The sequence below is a fragment of the Pelophylax lessonae genome (genome assembly GCF_965119305.1).
Source record: "Pelophylax lessonae genome assembly, chromosome: 1".
Lineage (NCBI taxonomy): Eukaryota > Metazoa > Chordata > Amphibia > Anura > Ranidae > Pelophylax > Pelophylax lessonae.
The window spans coordinates 13,836,517-13,854,576 of NC_138768.1; the positions used below are offsets into that span (position 1 = coordinate 13,836,517).

General features: G+C 45.5%; 1 protein-coding gene across 2 annotated transcripts in view; it reads left to right on the plus strand.

The window, feature by feature from the left end:
* Positions 1-18,060, plus strand: part of LOC309555723 (inactive carboxypeptidase-like protein X2) — a 129,098-nt gene that overhangs the window by 48,237 nt on the left and 62,801 nt on the right. For both annotated transcript variants that reach the window (XM_082257791.1, XM_082257792.1), the window contains 2 exons: positions 3,700-3,839; positions 6,417-6,501. In XM_082257791.1, coding sequence (XP_082113917.1) covers positions 3,700-3,839; positions 6,417-6,501 — 225 coding nt within the window. The remainder of the gene's footprint in view (positions 1-3,699; positions 3,840-6,416; positions 6,502-18,060) is intronic.

Sequence of the window (18,060 nt, forward strand, 5' to 3'; positions counted from 1 at the left end):
AGAGCCAGAGTTGGCACGAGTGAGTACATATGGATGGTGGCACCATGTACAGGTAGCCAGAGTGAGCTAGATTGGGCACACATGGATGGTGGAAGCATGCACAGAGAGTCAGAGTTGGCAACTGTTGGCACCTATGGATGGTGGCACCATGCACAGACAGCCAGAGTTGGCAAGATTGGGCACATATGGATAGTGGCACATGTACAGGTTGCCAGAGTGGGCTAGACTGGGCACACATAGATGGTGGCCCCATGCACAGACAGGCAGAGTTGGCTGTATAGGCTGCGACACCTGGCATTTTTGGATATGTGGTCCCGAAGAGGGTTATCACTCGGGTTGTAGAGGTTCTTGTAATGGACATCACTGGGGTTGTAGAGAGCTTTGTATTGGGTATCACTCAGATTGTAGAGGTTCTTGTAATGGACATCACTGGGGGCATAGAGGTTTTTATAATGGACAGCACTGGAGTTGTAGAGGGCTTTGTATTGGGTATCACTCATATTGTAGAGGTTCTTGTAACAGACCTCACTGGGGTCGTAGACGTTTTTGTAATGGACATCACTGGGTTTGTAGGGGGCTTTATAATGGGCGTCACTTCGGTTGTAGTGGTTCTTGTAATGGACATCACTGGGGTTGTAAAGGTTCTTATGATGTGCATCACTAAGGTTGTAGAGGTTCTTGTAATGGACATCACTGGGGTTGTAAAGGTTCTTATGATGTGCATCACTGAGGTTGTAGAGGTTCTTGTAATGGAAATCACTGGGGTTGTATAGGTTTTTGTAATGGGCATCACTGGGGTCATAAAGGTGCTGGAAATGAGCATTACAGAGGCCATAAAGGTTCTTGCAATGGGCACCACTTGTGTTGTAGAGTTTCTTGTAATGGGCATTGCTGAGGTGGTAAAGTTCTTCTAGGTTGCTAGGAGAAGGAAACCAGTTGTTATCTCCGCAGACATGCCAAACATGATCTAATTTGCTTGTTTCACACGTTTTGATGCTTTCCTGTTATCTATGTGGTCAAAAATGTGCAATTCTGCCCTAAAAAAAAATCATACATTGTTTAGTGCTCAGGTGTAAATGGGCACTAATAAATAAACTGGGAATCTTCATGCTGAGGGCTATTTTGCTTAGGGAAATATGCTATAAATTGCTTAGGTGTTAGGAGGGGCTTACAAAACTTTGAGAATTCATTATTTCACAGTGCAAGCAGCTAGAGAGGTCAGCGATGCCTTGTTTTAAAGCCCTTTTATTGCCTGTAAACAGTATGTCCATAGTCTGGAAGGGGACTTTGATATCTAAAATGTCATTATCATCTTGTTGGGGGGTGGGGGGGGGGGTAAGGAACCAGGGAAGTCAAAAATAGAAGTAGAATACATGTCAGCTTTATTAATTATTCCCCTTTAAAATAGTTATATGGCACAGAATTCTGGAAATGTAACACTCAGCAGTATTAGTAATTTTATGTAACATTGAGCATTGATCTCAGAAGAAGGTTTCCATCTCTGTTCTGGCTGCCCTGTAGCTGGAAACTTTCTGCAAATAGACCATTAAGTCCACTTTCAAGGAAAATGTGAGGGCGGCTGTTTTCATTTTTATAAGGACTTCAGCAAATTTTCAACTTGGTTGAAATACGGATTTACACTCAGCTGATTTTAGTTCTGAGAATGTTTGTGCTTTCAGAAGCACACAAAAAAAAAAGTAAAAATAGACAATGGAAAGTGCACAGTCTTCCAGCGGTGCAAAGTATTTCAGAAACTTTGTAGAGGGAGGGGCAGGTGAGGAGAGGAGAATTAGATGGACAAAAGAGCAGAGTTCTCCAGTGAGAAGGGGCAGCAAGATACTCAGGTGTGAATGGGCACCATTGAATAAATTGAGAATCTTCATGTTGAGCATTATTGTGCTTCATGAAATATGCAACAAATTGCTTGGCATGATTAGGGGCTTAAGGATCTTTGAGAATTATTAATTTCACAGTACAAGCAGCTAGACGGGTCAGTACTGGTTTGTGTTTAAGCTTTTTTACTGCCTAACTATCCTCTCCTGAAACACTCTGCAGTGCTGGAGGACTTTGCTCCTTCCTCTATCTAGCCCTCCTCTCCTGAAGTACTTCACTCTGGTGGAGGACTCTGCTCCTTCCTTTAAGTCTCCTTTTCCTGAAATACACTGCTCTCCTGGAGGAATCTGCTTCTTCCTCTAACTCTCCTCTTCTGAAATACTCTGCTGTTCTGGAGGACTCTGCTCCATCCTCTGTGTAACCCCCCTCTTCTAAAACACTTTGCAATACTGGAGGACTCTGCTCCTTCTTCTGTATAACTCTCCTCTTCTAAAACACTCTGCAATACTGGAGGACTCTGCTCCTTCCTCTGTGTAACTCTCCTCTCCTGCAATACTCTGCCCTGCTGAAAACTCTGCTCCTTCCTCTAACTCTCCTCTCCTTAAATACTCTTGTTTGCTGGAGACTCTGTTCCTTCCTCTAACTCTCTACTCCTGAAATACTCTGCTGGAAGACTCTGCTCCTTCCTCTAACTCTCCTCTCCTGAAAATACTCTGCAATACTGGAGGACTTTGCTCCTTCCTCCTAACTCTCCTCTCCTGAAATACTCTGCTCTGCTGGATACTCTGTCCTTTCATCTAACTCTCCTCTACTGCAGAGGCGTAACTAGAACCTTCAGGGCCCCGGTGCAAGAAACCATGAAGGGCTCCCGGACCCCTGGCCGGGGCCCTTCCCTTTAAGCCTGGAGCTCTTCCCACTGATCCTGGGGCCCTTTACTCTCATTGCGGGGCCCTTTATTAAGGTCCCGCAGCAGGCCCTTTCACAAGTTCTGCAGTGGGCCCCCTTCCTGCCATCTTGAGGCCTCCCCAGGGTGGTTAAATGCCAGGGCCCAGTCGCAAGTGTGACCTTTGCGATCCTGGAAGTTCAGCCACTGGTGTCAGTATTTTTATTTATTTTTTGGTATTTTAATTGTATTATTTTTTATCATTTTATTTTATTTTTTTACAATGTCACTGACTATGACTCTGTCCATTCAGAAAAGGAAGGAGCTGGTAAATTACATATTTACCAACCCCTTCCTGGTTCTCTATTGGGACACATCCCCTGCAGTAGCCGGCAGGAGAGGGGAGGGAGCACAGTGGGGGGGGGGGGGCAGGGCAGAACAGGGGCCCAGAGGCAGCAGAACACAAGTGAACTGGATAGGAGGAGTGGGGGGGACAGCATACAGAGGAACCAATCTCCTCCATTTTCCTCCTGCAGCTACAGGAGGAAAAAGGAGGACAGTGATTTCTCTACATGCTGCCCCCGCTGCCCCTCCTATGCAGGTTTACAGGGGAGCCGCACAGGCCCCCTGGAGCATGGGGCCCGGTTGCAATTGCAACCCCTGCAAACCTCTGTAGTTATGCCCCTGCTCTACTGAAATACTCTGTTGGAAGACTCTGCTCCTTCCTCTAACTCTCCTTTCCTGAACTCTGCAATGCTGGAGGAATCTGCTCCTTCCTCTACTAGCTCTCATCTCAGTAAAAAAGAGTAGACTTCTCTAGCACTACAGAGTATTTTGGAAGGGGAGAGTTAAGTCGGCCAAAAAGGAACAACATTTTGCTCGTCAGTCCAAGTATGGGCATCCTGATTGTACAGAAGTTGATCAATAGGTCAGTTAAGAAGCACAAGTAGCTTACACCTTATATTTCTCTTCTTCTCAATCAGTCCGGGATCTATGATGATGACTTCTACGATGGTGCCTGGTGCGCTGGTGAAACGAACAAGAAGCAGTGGTTGGAAATAGATGCCAGGAGACTAACCAACTTTACCGCAGTCATCACACAGGGCAAGAACTCAATATGGACGTGAGTATGCCACACAGCTCCGACACACTGAAACCCTAAGAGTACCTTCAGGACCGTTCTGGGGACAGGACCATAGTCTAATGTGACCACCTGCCCCAGGGTCCATCCACACTTGAGTGCACAAGTTGCTTCTTTTTTCAATAGGTGTGTTTAAAGTGGAGCTAAAGCTTTCTGGGTGGGTGGGCTCTTGCTATATTAGGCATGTATGAGCAACATATTATAGAGTGTCATACACCACCACTAACAACCCAGTCTCTCAACCATCTCTGCATCTGCCATGGCTGCCATTTTCTCTGCTGCTTCTTTGGGTACTGAGACACTCTTCTCTGGCCAGTGATGAAGTAATTGCTGAGCATGAGCACAGGAGTTTGGGCTTCATTTTGGCATTTGACCTCTTTTTGGCAGAAGAATAAACTGCCTTCTAGCAATTTCTTATTTTAACAGTTTGGTTCCCCTTTAGGTTCATTTTGTAACCTTAAAGTGGTTGTATTAAAAGATAAATGGTTGGGTCTAGAAGAGAGTCCAAGAGTCAGTTTGCCCTCATCCCTGCATTAAACAGAGTAGCAAGAAGGAGAGACCCCCTAATTGGGACTATAACAGGCAACTGCTCATTTGATAAAAAATAATAATTTATTGATACAAATTTTTTGAAAATACAAACATAACATATAGATTCCCATATAAAATGTAATAAAGTGACAAATAATGCAAAAAATGTGACTATGTGTGGCAGAGGGGAACCCTTGGTGAGCCACAGAGACCCAACGCGTTTCGATATTTCAATAATTGCGTATGTTTGCTCTTCTTCAGGGGTCTATATAACATTGGTCCACTTTAGGGTGTCCTCAATATGGTCACAGGTGCATAAATAGTCGCTTGCATTAAAAGTGAGTTGTAGCACATCAGGGAGAAATAGGTCAGAGGATTTCCCGGTCAGGGTCACACCCTCGTCTCACACCACCCCAAAGACTAGGAAGGAGATGGTGGAGATTGGGGTGGAATATGTAGGCGGCAGGGAGGAGGAGGGGCCCAGGCTCCACAAAAAGGGTCCAAAAATTAGGACATAGAAACTGTCGCATTTGGGATATAGTTCGTTCTCATATTAAATAGCGTTGTCATGATGCTTGTTTCAGAGTGATTTCTCCACCAGAGCAGTTGGTCTGTGTCCTGTATAGTCCTCCCAGATGATGTGTGGTTGTATTGTCAAGTTTTTGAACGTACTACATTCTATGCAGTAAATTAAAAACCTTCTACATGCAGCTTCCCCCTCAGTCCCCCTAAATACATACCTAAACTCAATCTCGATCCAGCAATGTGCACGAGAGCTGAAGCTCTCTCGCTCCTTATTGACTCAGATACAGCAGGAGGAGCCATTGGCTCCCCCTGCTGTCAATCAGAGACATTAACGAGGGAGCTGGGGGCAGGGCTGAGCCCCGCTCTGTGTGTCTTATGGATGGACCGAGCAGGACTCAGGAGTGAGCATGCACGAGTGTCCTCATAGCAAGCCTCTTGCTATGTGGGCACTTGGCAGAAGAGAGGGGCCAGGAGCGCCGGCAGGGGAGGAGGAGGAGGATCAGGGCTGCTCTGTGTAAAACCATTGTACAGAGCAGGTAAGTATAACATGTTTGTTAAATAAAAAAAAAAACAGAAGCTTTACAATTACTTTAAGATAGTTATTTGGTAGATGCTGTGAAAAGGCTATCTAGTGTAGCTGTGGAGTTATAGGGGTAGGAACCGTGGTGGTTTCTGGGGGATTATTTCAAAAGTGTGGAGAGGAAAAAGTAGTCCCAGCCCCGTTTTTTTTGGATGCCAACTGGGCAATATTATAAGAAATGGACAGCTTGGCAGGTAGGGGTCTTTGGAATAGTGGGATGGGTACCTAATATGGGGCCTATCTGGTGGTATGGCGCTTCCCCTTTTCGTTGTCTTAATTGAGTAACTGTAAAGGCAGAAAATGGTCAATTTGTCGCTGTCCTCAAGATAGTGGGCTTCAGTTGGGGTTAGGGTTGGACCACAGTCAATCCTTTCTGATATCAACGGCCCCTTTTTAGACCCCGTTCACACTGGGGCGATGCTACTTGCCGGGGCGACCTTACAGGTCTCGGTGCGCAGCTCGCACCACGACCTCGGAGCGGCCGGCACGGACTTCATAACATTGTAGTCAATGCAGGTCGCTCCGGGTTGCCCCAAAGAAGCTCCGGACCCTTTTTCTAAGTCGGAGCGACTTGTGTCGCTCCTATTAGAACGGGTCCACAGCTTCTCTATGGCAGGCGACCTATGGCGACCTGTCAGGCGACCAGGTCGCCTGACAGGTCGCCCCAGTGTGAACGGGGTTAGTGTCTAATAGTTGTCATGGTATTTATCAGGTATGGTTCATTTTGTTTTGGTTATGTATTATTTGTTAAATGTTTCAATTAGGTTAAATAAAGTACTACTGAGGCCATTTAAAATCCTTGAATCATTATAGGTGTATTTATAGGGGTTCATGGAGGGGGGTGAAAGTGATGAACCTAGCAGTTATATACAATTTATTTTAAAATTACATTGTTTCATATTTGTTACATGGTTTCCTTTCAGGGATGACTGGGTGACATCGTACAAGGTCCAGGTCAGCAATGACACTCACACATGGAAGACTTGCAAGAATGGGACAGAGGATGCGGTAAGTGGATAATCCCATGTGGTTGGTTCATTGTCTTATGTTGGCTTAATGTATACTGACAAATAATTACATCAATATTCTGATCAACTCTAGCAATTGTAGCACACCCCCGAAAAAGCCACTGGTGATGGTGGTGGTGGTCCAGTTAGGTCACTCACAATCAGGAGCATAGCATTTTCTCTATTTTTTACTGGCTCAAAGGAGCAGTCTAGGGTTTTTTTTTTTTAGGTTTTCTGGGACATAGAACTTGGATGGGGTGAGGGGGCATGGGGTACCCCAGATCTGGAGAACTGAAAGCTTTGAGGACCCTTATCTAGCTTTCTGAGCTACACAAAAATGTCCCACAGAATCTTTTGATGGTATGAGACAAGAGCTCTCTTTCCAATGGACTGAATAAAGCTGCCCACAGCCAATAACTTCCAGGACCAGGGTCTGTTACTAACACGGCCACAGGATCATCGATTGCCTCTTTCCAATATCCACTGGGCCCTTTCCATTTGGAGAGACACGAACTCTCACCACCATAGGACAGTTGGACACTTCTCCTCCAACTTCCTTCTGTTAATCTCTCCAGTGAGCTTCTCCAGACCCAAACGAACTCCAGGGCTATGCTTTTGGGAATAGGCCTCCCCTCTCTCCAGCTGAAGCCTCAGCTGGGACCTTTATGTCTTCAAGGTGGCACCTTCAAAAATCCTGCCCAAGGGGCAGAGTCCCTGCACGGGGGTCTTCTCCAGCAGGACTGGATCCAGGAACACTACAGCTCTGCCTCAGGCCCCAGTCTATTTATGAGCTCTTCCACCACCTTCTGGGCAAACCTCCCCAGAGATTGGCCCATTCAGTTTCAGGCTACTTACTCTGTTCTTCCTCCCACTAGAATACTCTACAATACAAGGGAAAGTAATCAGAGCAGCAGCCTGTGAGACACTGAGCAGACCTAAACAATCAATCCCTGCTCTATTAATTACAGAGGAGCTTAAATAATTTTACCTAGCAGCCTACTCTACACTAGTAGGGTGCTACACAATTATTAACTGTATTTCACTACCAATATGTAGAGTTACCTTCATAGGAGCTGCTGAGTAGATGCCCAGGGTTCTTTTCCCCAAAATAAAATCGCCCCGCAGCTAGACGCACAATTCTGATCACTTTTCGGGGTCATTAACCAGTCTAGGGATATGCTTTTTTTGGATGCCTAATGAAAACTTGAACTAGGATAGGTAGCAGGTAATGGTAGGATACTCCAGTAACCTTTAGTAGCCTTTAATTTGAGGACACTAAACTTTCTCCTTTAGAAACTGTAAGCCAAGTCCTTGCACAAGTAAAGGATGAACTGAGCTTTGTTAGTAGCAACCTAAGGAGATTAATCTTACTCTTGGACATACGAGCAAAGTCCTTTCACTAAGAATTAAATGGATTGAGATTTTCAGGGCACCAGACACATTGTCCCCTTTAAACCCGCTGACTCTAGCATAAGAGGGATGGCGGCAGCACAAGGATCTACCTCACCAGTCTGTTCTCATGAATGTCCTTGGATAATTGGTGGCCCTTTTCCAATATCTTCTAGACACTTTCACCCCATGGTATCAGACTAGATCCTCAAACGACTGCCCCTCAGTCTGATTCAGCAACTCTCAGCAAAGTAGGCCTCCTGCCAGCTCAACTGAGACCTCCATGAACCTCAGGCACATGGCAGGATTGCCTCGGAGGCAAAAAGCCCCCCATAGGCTGGGATCTTCTACACAGAGAAAAATACTCTCTAGAGCCCAAGTGTCAAACACAAGGCTCGTGGGCCGAATCCGGCCTGCCAGGACAATTTATGTGGCCCTCGCACCCAGGCCTTTTTTCAGCTGGAATGTGGTGGAACTCCGTTCCGCCACCTCCGGCTCTTGCAGATCCCTGCCTACCCTGCGTGCACTCACACGCAGAGCCACCTACACTGCTGGGAGGTACTAGAGACAGGCAGATGAAATGTGAGGAAGCTTTTTGTAACCACTGAAACACAGAACACAATTAACCACTTTAGGACCGGAGGATTTTCCTGCTTTACGTCCAGGCCACTTTTTGCAACTTGGCACTGCGTGACTTTAACTGACAATTGCGCGGTCGTGCAACGCCGTACCCAAACTAAATTTACGTCGTTTCTTTCTCACAAACAGAGCTTTCTTTTGGTGGTATTTGATCACCTCTGCGCTTTTCATTTTTTGCGATATTATTAAAAAAAGAGCGACAATTTTGAAAAAATAACAATATTTTTCTACTTTGACAGTTAAAAAATATCCAATATATTCAATTTTTGTCATATATTTAGGCCAAAATGACAAAAAAAATTCCCAATGAGCGTATTTTTAACCGCGTTAAGACCGGAAGATTTTACCCCATTCCTGACCAGGCCATATTTTGCGATTTGGCACTGTGTTACTTTAACAGACAATTGCGCGGTCGTGCGATGCTGTACCCAAATTAGATTTATGTCTTTTTTCCCCCCACAAATAGAGCTTTCTTTTGGTGGTATTTGATCACCTGTGCGGTTTTTACTTTTTGCGCTATAAACAAAAAAAGAGCGACAATATTGAAAAAATAACAATATTTTTTAAAAAAAATTTAATTTGAAATTCCCCCCCCCCCCCCCAAAAAAATGTAAAAATCTAAATTTTTTAACATTTTAGGCCAATTTGTTTTCTGCTACATATTTTTGGTAAAAAAAATTGCAATAAGCGTATTTTGATTGGTTTGGGCAAAAGTTATCGCAGCCACTAACTACGGGAAATTTATGTCATTTTTATTGTTTTTTTTTAAACTAGTAATGGCGGCGATCTGTGATTTTTTTTTGCGGGACTCAGCATTGCAGCGGACAGATCGGACCCCTGACTGACATTTTTGACACTTTCGGGGGTACCAGTGACATTACTACAGTAATCAGTGCTAAAAATATGCACTGTTACTGTAATAATGACACTGGCAGGGAAGGGGTTAACTGTATTGGTGATCAAGGGGTTAAGGCCCCGTTCACACTGGGGCGACGCTACTTTGCCGGGCAACCTCATAGGTCGCGGCGCGCTGCTCGCACCGCGACCTCGGAGCGGTCGGCACGGACTTCATAACATTGAAGTCTATGCAGGTCGCTCCGGGTCGCCCCAAAGAAGCTCCGGACCCTTTTTCTAAGTCGGAGCGACTTGTGTCGCTCCCATTAGAACGGGTCCGCAGCTTCTCTATGGAAGGCGACCTATGGCGACCTGTCAGGCGACCAGGTCGCCTGACAGGTCGCCCCAGTGTGAACGGGGGCTTAATGTATGCCTGGTGCTTACTAACGTGTGTGGGGGGAGGGGATAGTGTGACACAGGCACAGATCGCAGGTTCAGCTATGCTGAATCCTGTAATCTGTCCCTGCCTGTCACAGAGGAGATCCGCCCGCTTTGTTTACACAAGCGGGCGGATCTCCTCACTCGATCGCCGACGATCGGGGAAGAGCGGCGGTGTTCACCGCCTCTCCACCCCTGGCCCGACTCCCGCTGTGTCTGAATACAGCAGGAGCGAGGCTCCGGCGGCGCGCGCGCGCCGCCCACAAGGGGAGCTATCCAGCGACGTAGACCTACGTCACTGGACGATAACGAGCCATTTAGCCGCAGTACGCTCCATGTGAGCGGTCGGCAAGTGGTTAAACAGAGCTAAAGTGATTACAGTGAGCCAGAGCTAAATTTGCCTAGCAATGAAATGCAGCTCCACTGGATACAGTGAGCCAGAACTAAATTTACCTAACCTAGAACCAACCTAGGAAGGTGCTACAGATATGCATTAGATTGATTTTTGCAGGATCAAATAATAAAAATAAAAAAAATAAAAATGATTGGACAAGCCAGCCGTGTGATGTATGGAGCAGTTTATTGGTTTATTGCTTTTCGATTCTTTTATTTTCCACATTAAAAGTAATGGGATTGATGCCGACACATGGACGGTATTTAATGATGATGTAGCCCACCATTTTGGGTGGACTGACCCTCTAATATGAAGGCAACATAAGAGCTTTCGTCTTAGATCAGCTGTTGGAATGTTATAGTGCAGAAAAAAAGGATTAATTTTTAAATATATATCTGAATTTTAGGAGTATGTGACCAAAATGTTCTGAACAATAGCCGATTATAGACTGCGCGGTTCTGGTTACGCTGAAGTCTGTTTCCCATTTGTTTGTGGGCGAGCGCTGTGTATTCAGATGGAGCCGGGATAAGGTGGGAGGAGGGAGCTTAGTGTGCGATTTGGTCTCCTTCCCTGGCTGGAATTCTCAGGAACTCTGCTCCGACTTATTCCAATTTCTACTTAACTTGACTGTTCCCAGTGTGGCCTCTCCCAACGGAGCTTATGTAAGAGTATCAGTCCTGTCCTCAAAGACTCATAGAATCAGAATATTAATGTGTGTTAATGTTTCACAGTATATATGCCAGTTTACATTAACATGGAACTGCAGGTAACATACAAAATGACACATATGATGCAAGTTGCATTGACACAGCAGTCTTTGCAATTCTGAGCACCCCCCTCCAGTAACATAGTTTCATTACCTGTTCACCCTGTCAATAGATCCATTATTTATACACTTTCTGTAACGGGTGACAACGTTCGTCCTTCTGCAGTGAGATCACAGCAGTGTTGTCACCCCATGGACAGGGTTGTCTTAAGCTGGCCATACACTATATGTCACCCCATGGACAGGGTCACCCTGTCAGTAGATCCATTACTTTTAGATTTCCTGTAAATGGGTGACAATGCTGCTCCTTCTGTGGTGAGATCACAGCAGTGTTGCCCCCCCCCTCCCCCCATGGACAGGGTCACCCTGTTAGTAGATCCATTATCTTTCCACTTTCTGAAAACCGGTGACAACGTTGTTCCTTCTGCAGTGAGATCACAGTAGTGTTGTCACCCCATGGACAGGGTTGTCTTAAGCTGGCCATACATTATGTGTCACCCCATGGACAGGGTCATCCTGTCAGTAGAGTAATTTTTTTCCACTTTCTGTTACTGGGTGACAACGCTGTTCCTTCTGCAGTGAGATCACAGCAGTGTTGTCACCCCGTGGACAGGGTTACCCTGTCAGTAGATCGATTATTTTTGTACTTTCTGTAAACGGGTGACAACGCTGTTCCTTCTGCAGTGAGATCCCAGCAGTGTTGTCACCCCATGGACAGGGTCATCCTTGTCAGTAGATCCATTATTTTTCCATTTTCTGTAAATGGGTGACATTGCTGCTCCTTCTGCATTGAGATCACAGCAGTGTTGTCACCCCATGGACAGGGTTGTCTTAAGCTGGCCATTCAGTATATGTCACCCTGTCAGTAGAGCCATTACTTTTAGACTTTCTGTAAACGAGTGACAACGCTGCTACTTCTGCGGTGAGATCACAGCAGTGTTGTCCCCCCCCCATGGACAGGGTCACCCTGTTAGTAGATCCATTATTTTTGCACTTTCTGTAAACGGGTGACAACACTGTTCCTTCTGCAGTGAGATCCCAGCAGTGTTGTCACCCCATGGACAGGGTCACCCTGTTAGTAGATCCATTATTTTTCCACATTCTGTAAACGGTGACAACGCTGTTCCTTCTGCAGTAAGATCACAGCAGTGTTGTCACCCCATGGACAGGGTTGTCTTAAGCTGGCCATACACTATGTGTAACCCCATGGACAGAGTCACCCTTGTCAGAAGATCCATTATTTTTCCAGTTTCTGTAAATGGGTGACAACGCTGTTCCTTCTACAGTGGGATCACAGCAGTGTTGTCACCCCATGGACAGGGTCACCCTGTTAGTAGATCCATTATTTTTCCAGTTTCTGTAAATAGATGACAACGCTCTTCCTTCTGCAGTGAGATCACAGCAGTGTTGTCCCCCCATGGACAGGGTTGTCTTAACCTGGCCATACACTATATGTCACCCCATGGACAGGGTCACCCTGTCAGTAGATCCATTATTTTTCCTCTTTCTGTAAACGGGTGACAACGATGTCCCTTCTGCAGTGAGATCACAGCAGTGTTGTCCCCCCATGGGCAGGGTCACCCTGTTAGTAGATTCATTATTTTTCCAATTTCTGAAAACTGGTGACACCGCTGCTCCTTCTGCGGTGAGATGACAGCAGTGTTGTCACCCCATGGACAGGGTTGTCTTAAGCTGGCCATACACTATTTGTCACCCCATGGACAGGGTCACCCTGTCAGTAGATCGATTATTTTTGCCCTTTCTGTAAACGGGGGACAACACTGTTCCTTCTGCAGTGAGATCACAGTGTTGTCACCCCATGGACAGGGTCATCCTTGTCAGTAGATCCATTATTTTTCCAGTTTCTGTAAATGGGTGACAACGCTCTTCCTTCTGCAGTGAGATCACAGCAGTGTTGTCACCCCATGGACAGGGTTGTCTTAAGCTGGCCATACACTATGTTTCACCCCATGGACAGGGTCACCCTGTCAGTAGATCCATTATTTTTCCATTTTCTGTAAACGGGTGACAACGCTGTTCCTTCTGCAGTGAGATCACAGCAGTGTTGTCACCCCATTGATAGGGCCACCCTGTCAGTAGATCCATTATTTTTCCACTTTCTGTAAACGGGTGACAACGCTGCTCCTTCTGCAGTGGGATCACAGCCGTGTTGTCCCCCCATGGACAGGGTCACCCTGTCAGTAAATCCATTATTTTCGCACTTTCTGTAAATGGATGACAACGCTGCTCCTTCTGCAGTGAGATCACAGCAGTGTTGTCACCCCATGGACAGGGTTGTCTTAGGCTGGCCATACACTATGTGTCACCCCATGGACAGGGTCACCCTGTCCATGGGGTGACTATGTAACTAGATTCCCCGGATCAACTACCACTTTTTTCATATATTTTTTTCCCAGGCCTAAATTTCAAGGTATGCTAGAGTGGCCTTTCAATCAGTATTGTAGTATCATTGCAGCATGCCTTAAGCACTAATTATCACTTCATAAGTGATATTGCAACATGATGTATCAGGGCCACACAATAGCAGGGGAATGGATTTCATTTTTCATTTTCAGATAGTCTTTAACTAGTAAAAAAAGTTTCACACCTAAAAATATTAGCTGTGTCCTTATCTGTCGACCTAGAGTTCTGCTTTAGCATCTCTTTTACATAAGCAACGATTTTATAACAAGTGAACAACAACTTTGCAATTTTTTTTGTACAAAGAGCGAATTCCTGCGGGGGATGTAACGGGGTCTGACGCCGGCCCCACCAACAGATGTTCTTCAGATCGCCGCTTCAGGGTGTTTTTATGTTTATAAAAGTATCACAAGATGTTGCAACTCCTGGAAATTGATCTGTCTTATCTGTGTCCAATTACTGCGCACATCTGTGACTCAGCGTAGTAGACGGGATTGTTACTATATATATATATATATATATATATATATATATATACTGTATATATTTACAAGGCTCGCTTTACTGAAAGACACCGGTCTGACCGTGCTTATCAGTGGGTGGCTCTGCCCATTAAACTCTACATAAAACTGACAATTTACTTTAGAGAAATTATTATTATGATTATGATAGATTTTATATATTAGTGAGTGCATATAAAAAGGGTTTTCATTTCTGACTATTGGCTTTCTTTTTTTTTTTTAATCTTTATTTTAAAGAGCAGTAAGAAAATATTGTAAATACAGACCTTCCCACATGCACTGCAGAAAAAACCCCCAAAATGAAACATCCGTGGGGTTCCATACAGAACATAAAAGGAAAAAAAGGTACAAAGAGCACCTATCTACTGAATCTACATAAACAATGGGGGGGGGGGGGATGTGAGAGGGGATGGGGGGGGGGCAAGGAAGGGGGAACTAGTCATAAACCAAAAGCAGCAAATTTCCTGTGCTCCCCCCAGGACCTAAAAAAGGCCAAGACTTCCCAAGAGGTAAACCAAGGATATCCTCCTAATGGGGAAAGAGACTAGGGCAGTCAAGCAAGAGAAAATTTCCTAAGTCCATCCCAGATAGTTAGGGTCGCAGTAGAGAGGGGAGAGACCAAGATGGATAGTCCCCTGGAGGCATGGGGAAGCCAGGGAGCGTGAGCCAAGTTACGCCCCGCCATAGTCTTTTCCAAAGAAACCCAAAGCTTCTCATGCGTGTTCAAATTCCAATTAACTATATCCAGTAAAGACGTGGCCTGGTAATACAACAGAAGGACTGATAGGCCTAGACCTCCCCTTGACTTTAAATTACGCATAAGGTCATATGATAGACGTGGAGGCTTACCATGGCAAACAATTCTAGGAAATTCCCGACATGCCTTAAAGTAGAAGTCCACCCTGCATTTACAAGTAAATCTTCTTCTGTAAAGAATCAGCATACATACCTTTTTTTGAAGGCGTTCCAACCTGATCCCACGGTGAACTGTTAGCCGTGGCTTCGCTGTTGAGGTGGGTGCAGAGGACATATCCGACAACGGAAGCCCCATAGTTCATTTCACAGCCATTGTTGTCTGTGTCCTCTGCAGAGCTCCTGCCACTGGAGACCGGATCAGATCGGCTTCAAAAAAGGCAAGTATACCGATTTCTTCTTTATAGGGCTAGATCGGTTAGTGTTAGATCGTGGATGTCTATAGATGCTGGGATTTTAGTTTTAGGGTGGACTTATCCTTTTAAGGAAAAAGACCTTGGGGAGTTGTATAGGGACCATCTTAAAAAAGATATAAAAACTTAGGGAGGATCACCATCTTAAGGATGTTTGTCATGCCCAGCCAAGTGGTTTGTACTTTCTCCCATGCCTCCAGCTCAGACCGAACTGAGAGTAACAAGGGGACAAAATGAGTCTTATTTTATAGACTTATTTATTTTATTATCTTATTTTATAGACTTATCTTTTGGGTCTGAAGGATATGTAGGTAGGTAGGAGGGGAGTCCTGCCATTCGAAGGGAACTAAATCTCTAATGGACTATTATACTGGCTTTTTTTGGTGGCATTTTTTTTTTTGCTAAACAAAAAAGACTAAATGAAAATCTGTTATACTATTTTGCAAAAGAGTAATTTTTCTTCTTCGCTGATGTGTGCTGAGCAGGTTGCACTGATGGGCACTGATAGGCTGCATTGATGGGCTGCACTAATGGACACTGATGAGGCTGCACTGATGGACTGTACTAATTGGCACTGATGAGGCTGCATTGAAGGGCTTCACTAATGGGCACTGATAAAGCTGCACTGATGGGCACTGATAGGCTGCCTTGATGGGCTTCACTAATGGGCACTGGTGAAGCTGCACTAATGGGCACTGATGAGGCTGCATTGTTGGACTGCACTAATGGGCATTAATGAGGCTGCACTGATGGACACTGATAGGCTGCACTGATGGGCACTGATAGGCTGCGTTGATGGGCACTGATAAGGAGGCACTGATGAGGCTGCACTGATGGGCACTGATGAGGCTGCATTGATGAACACTGATGAAGCTGCACTTATAGGCGGCACCAATGGGCACTGATAACCTGCACTGATGGACACTCATTGGCACTGATGGGGCTGCAATAAAGGGCTTCACTAATGGGCACTGATAAAGCTGCACTGATGGGCACTGATAGGCTACCTTGATGGGCTTCACTAATGGGCACTGGTGAAGCTGCACTAATGGGCACTAAACAGGCTGCATTGTTGGGCTGCACTAATGGGCATTAATGAGGCTGCACTGATGGGCACTGATAGGCTGCATTAACCACTTAAGCCCCGGAGGATTTGGCTGCTCAATGACCAGGCCCTCTTTTGCGATTCGGCACTGCATGAATTTAACGGAAAATTGCGTGGTCGTGATGCTGCACCCAAATGAAATTGACGTCTTTTTTTTCCCCACAAACAGAGCTTTCTTTTGGTGGTATTTGATCACCTGTGCGATTTTTACTTTTTGCGCTATAAACAAAAAAAGAGCGACAATTCTGAAAAAAAAAAAATATTTTTCACATTTTTTTTATTCAGTTGTATGAAGTGGTCCCCAGATTCAGTTTTTGAGTGAAGTGGCCCCCAAGTTCAGTTTTGGGTGAAGTGGCCCTGAAGTTCAGTTTTGGGTGAAGTGCCCCCCAGATTTAGTTTTGGGTGAAGTTGCCCCCACATTCAGTTTTCAGGTGTAGTGGCCCCCAGATTTAGTTTCGGGTGAAGTGGCCCCCAGGTTCAGATTTGGGTGTAGTGGCCCCCAGGTTCAGATTTGGGTGTAGTGGCCCCCAGATTCGGATTTGGGTGATATGGCCCCCCAGATCCAGTTTGGGGGTGAAGTGGCCCCCCTAGAAATCTGTATGTTAGATAATGGAAGCCCATGCAGGGAATGAATGTTCTATACACTCCGCTGTTACATAATGCTGCCACCTGTATAGTGTGAGTCAATGGCTCCTCTGTTCCCTGGCACTGGGAGGTACTTGGAGGTTATACTGGGACATGGCAGACGTCTCTCCTTGGCTCCTCATCCTTCGCTGGCAGCTGCCCGCTCCTCTCCTCTCTGCGGGACCTGAGCCCACCCCTGGCCTGCCTGCAGTAACAACACACACAGGACGGGGGGACGGGGGGGGGGGGGGGTGCTGTCACGGCATTAGGGGGAATCATGCTCAATTTAGCGTTTTTATTTTTTTTTTCCGAAAAAAAATTTATTTGGGTTTCATTTTTATTTATTTTTTGTACATTTTTTTTTTTTTTTTAAACTGAAGATTCATCTTCTTCTATTTTGCATTTACTGCTTCCACCTCCCCCTAGCTTTACATTTTTAGAACCTTTCTGATATCAATATATACAATTATATAAAAGCACTGATGTCAGTATTGGGTCTCTGTTCTTCTCTATGCCATGCAGGCAGATTGCAGCTGGTGGGAGGGTCTGTAAATAGCTTCCTGAAAACAGCAGACAGTCCTAGCTAACATCTATTTAAAGCGGTAGTATCCCGCTTTTTGACACTTTTACCTACAGGTAAGCCTATAATAAGGCTTACCTGTAGGTACAAATAATATCTCCTAAACCGGCATGGTTTAGGAGATATTTACAGTGCATGCAGCCGCTCTCGCGAGCGGCGCATGCGCTCTGAAGGTCCGGGGGGGACCTTCAATTAATTTGCCGGGAGCTTGCCGGAAAATCACTCTCGCGCGTATGCGCGGGAGTGACGTCATCGCGGCTCCGGCCAATCATCACGCCGGAGCCGTCTCTTCCGTCCAATCACCGCGCCGGAGCCGCCGAACCCGGAAGAGACGGCGAGGGATCATGGCAGCGCCCGCAGCGATGTCCGGGGGTCCGTTTCGGGGCTTCGTTCTAAGGTAAGTTACACATAATGGGCTAGTATGCTATGCATACTAGCCCATTATGCCTTTGTCTTGCAGGTTTTTTTTTTTTTTTTTTCTTCTAGGGTTTACAACCGCTTTAATACTAAAAAATAGAAATAATAACCGCGCTAATGGAAGTCAAATAAAAAGCTGCAACTTCAAGTGTGACCACACCCCAGTGAAATAACTATATATCAAGTTGCGCTAAAAGTGAATAATGGAAAACTAAAGTCCATATAAGTCCATATATTGGTGTAATCCTCAGTTTTCAGACCGGGCT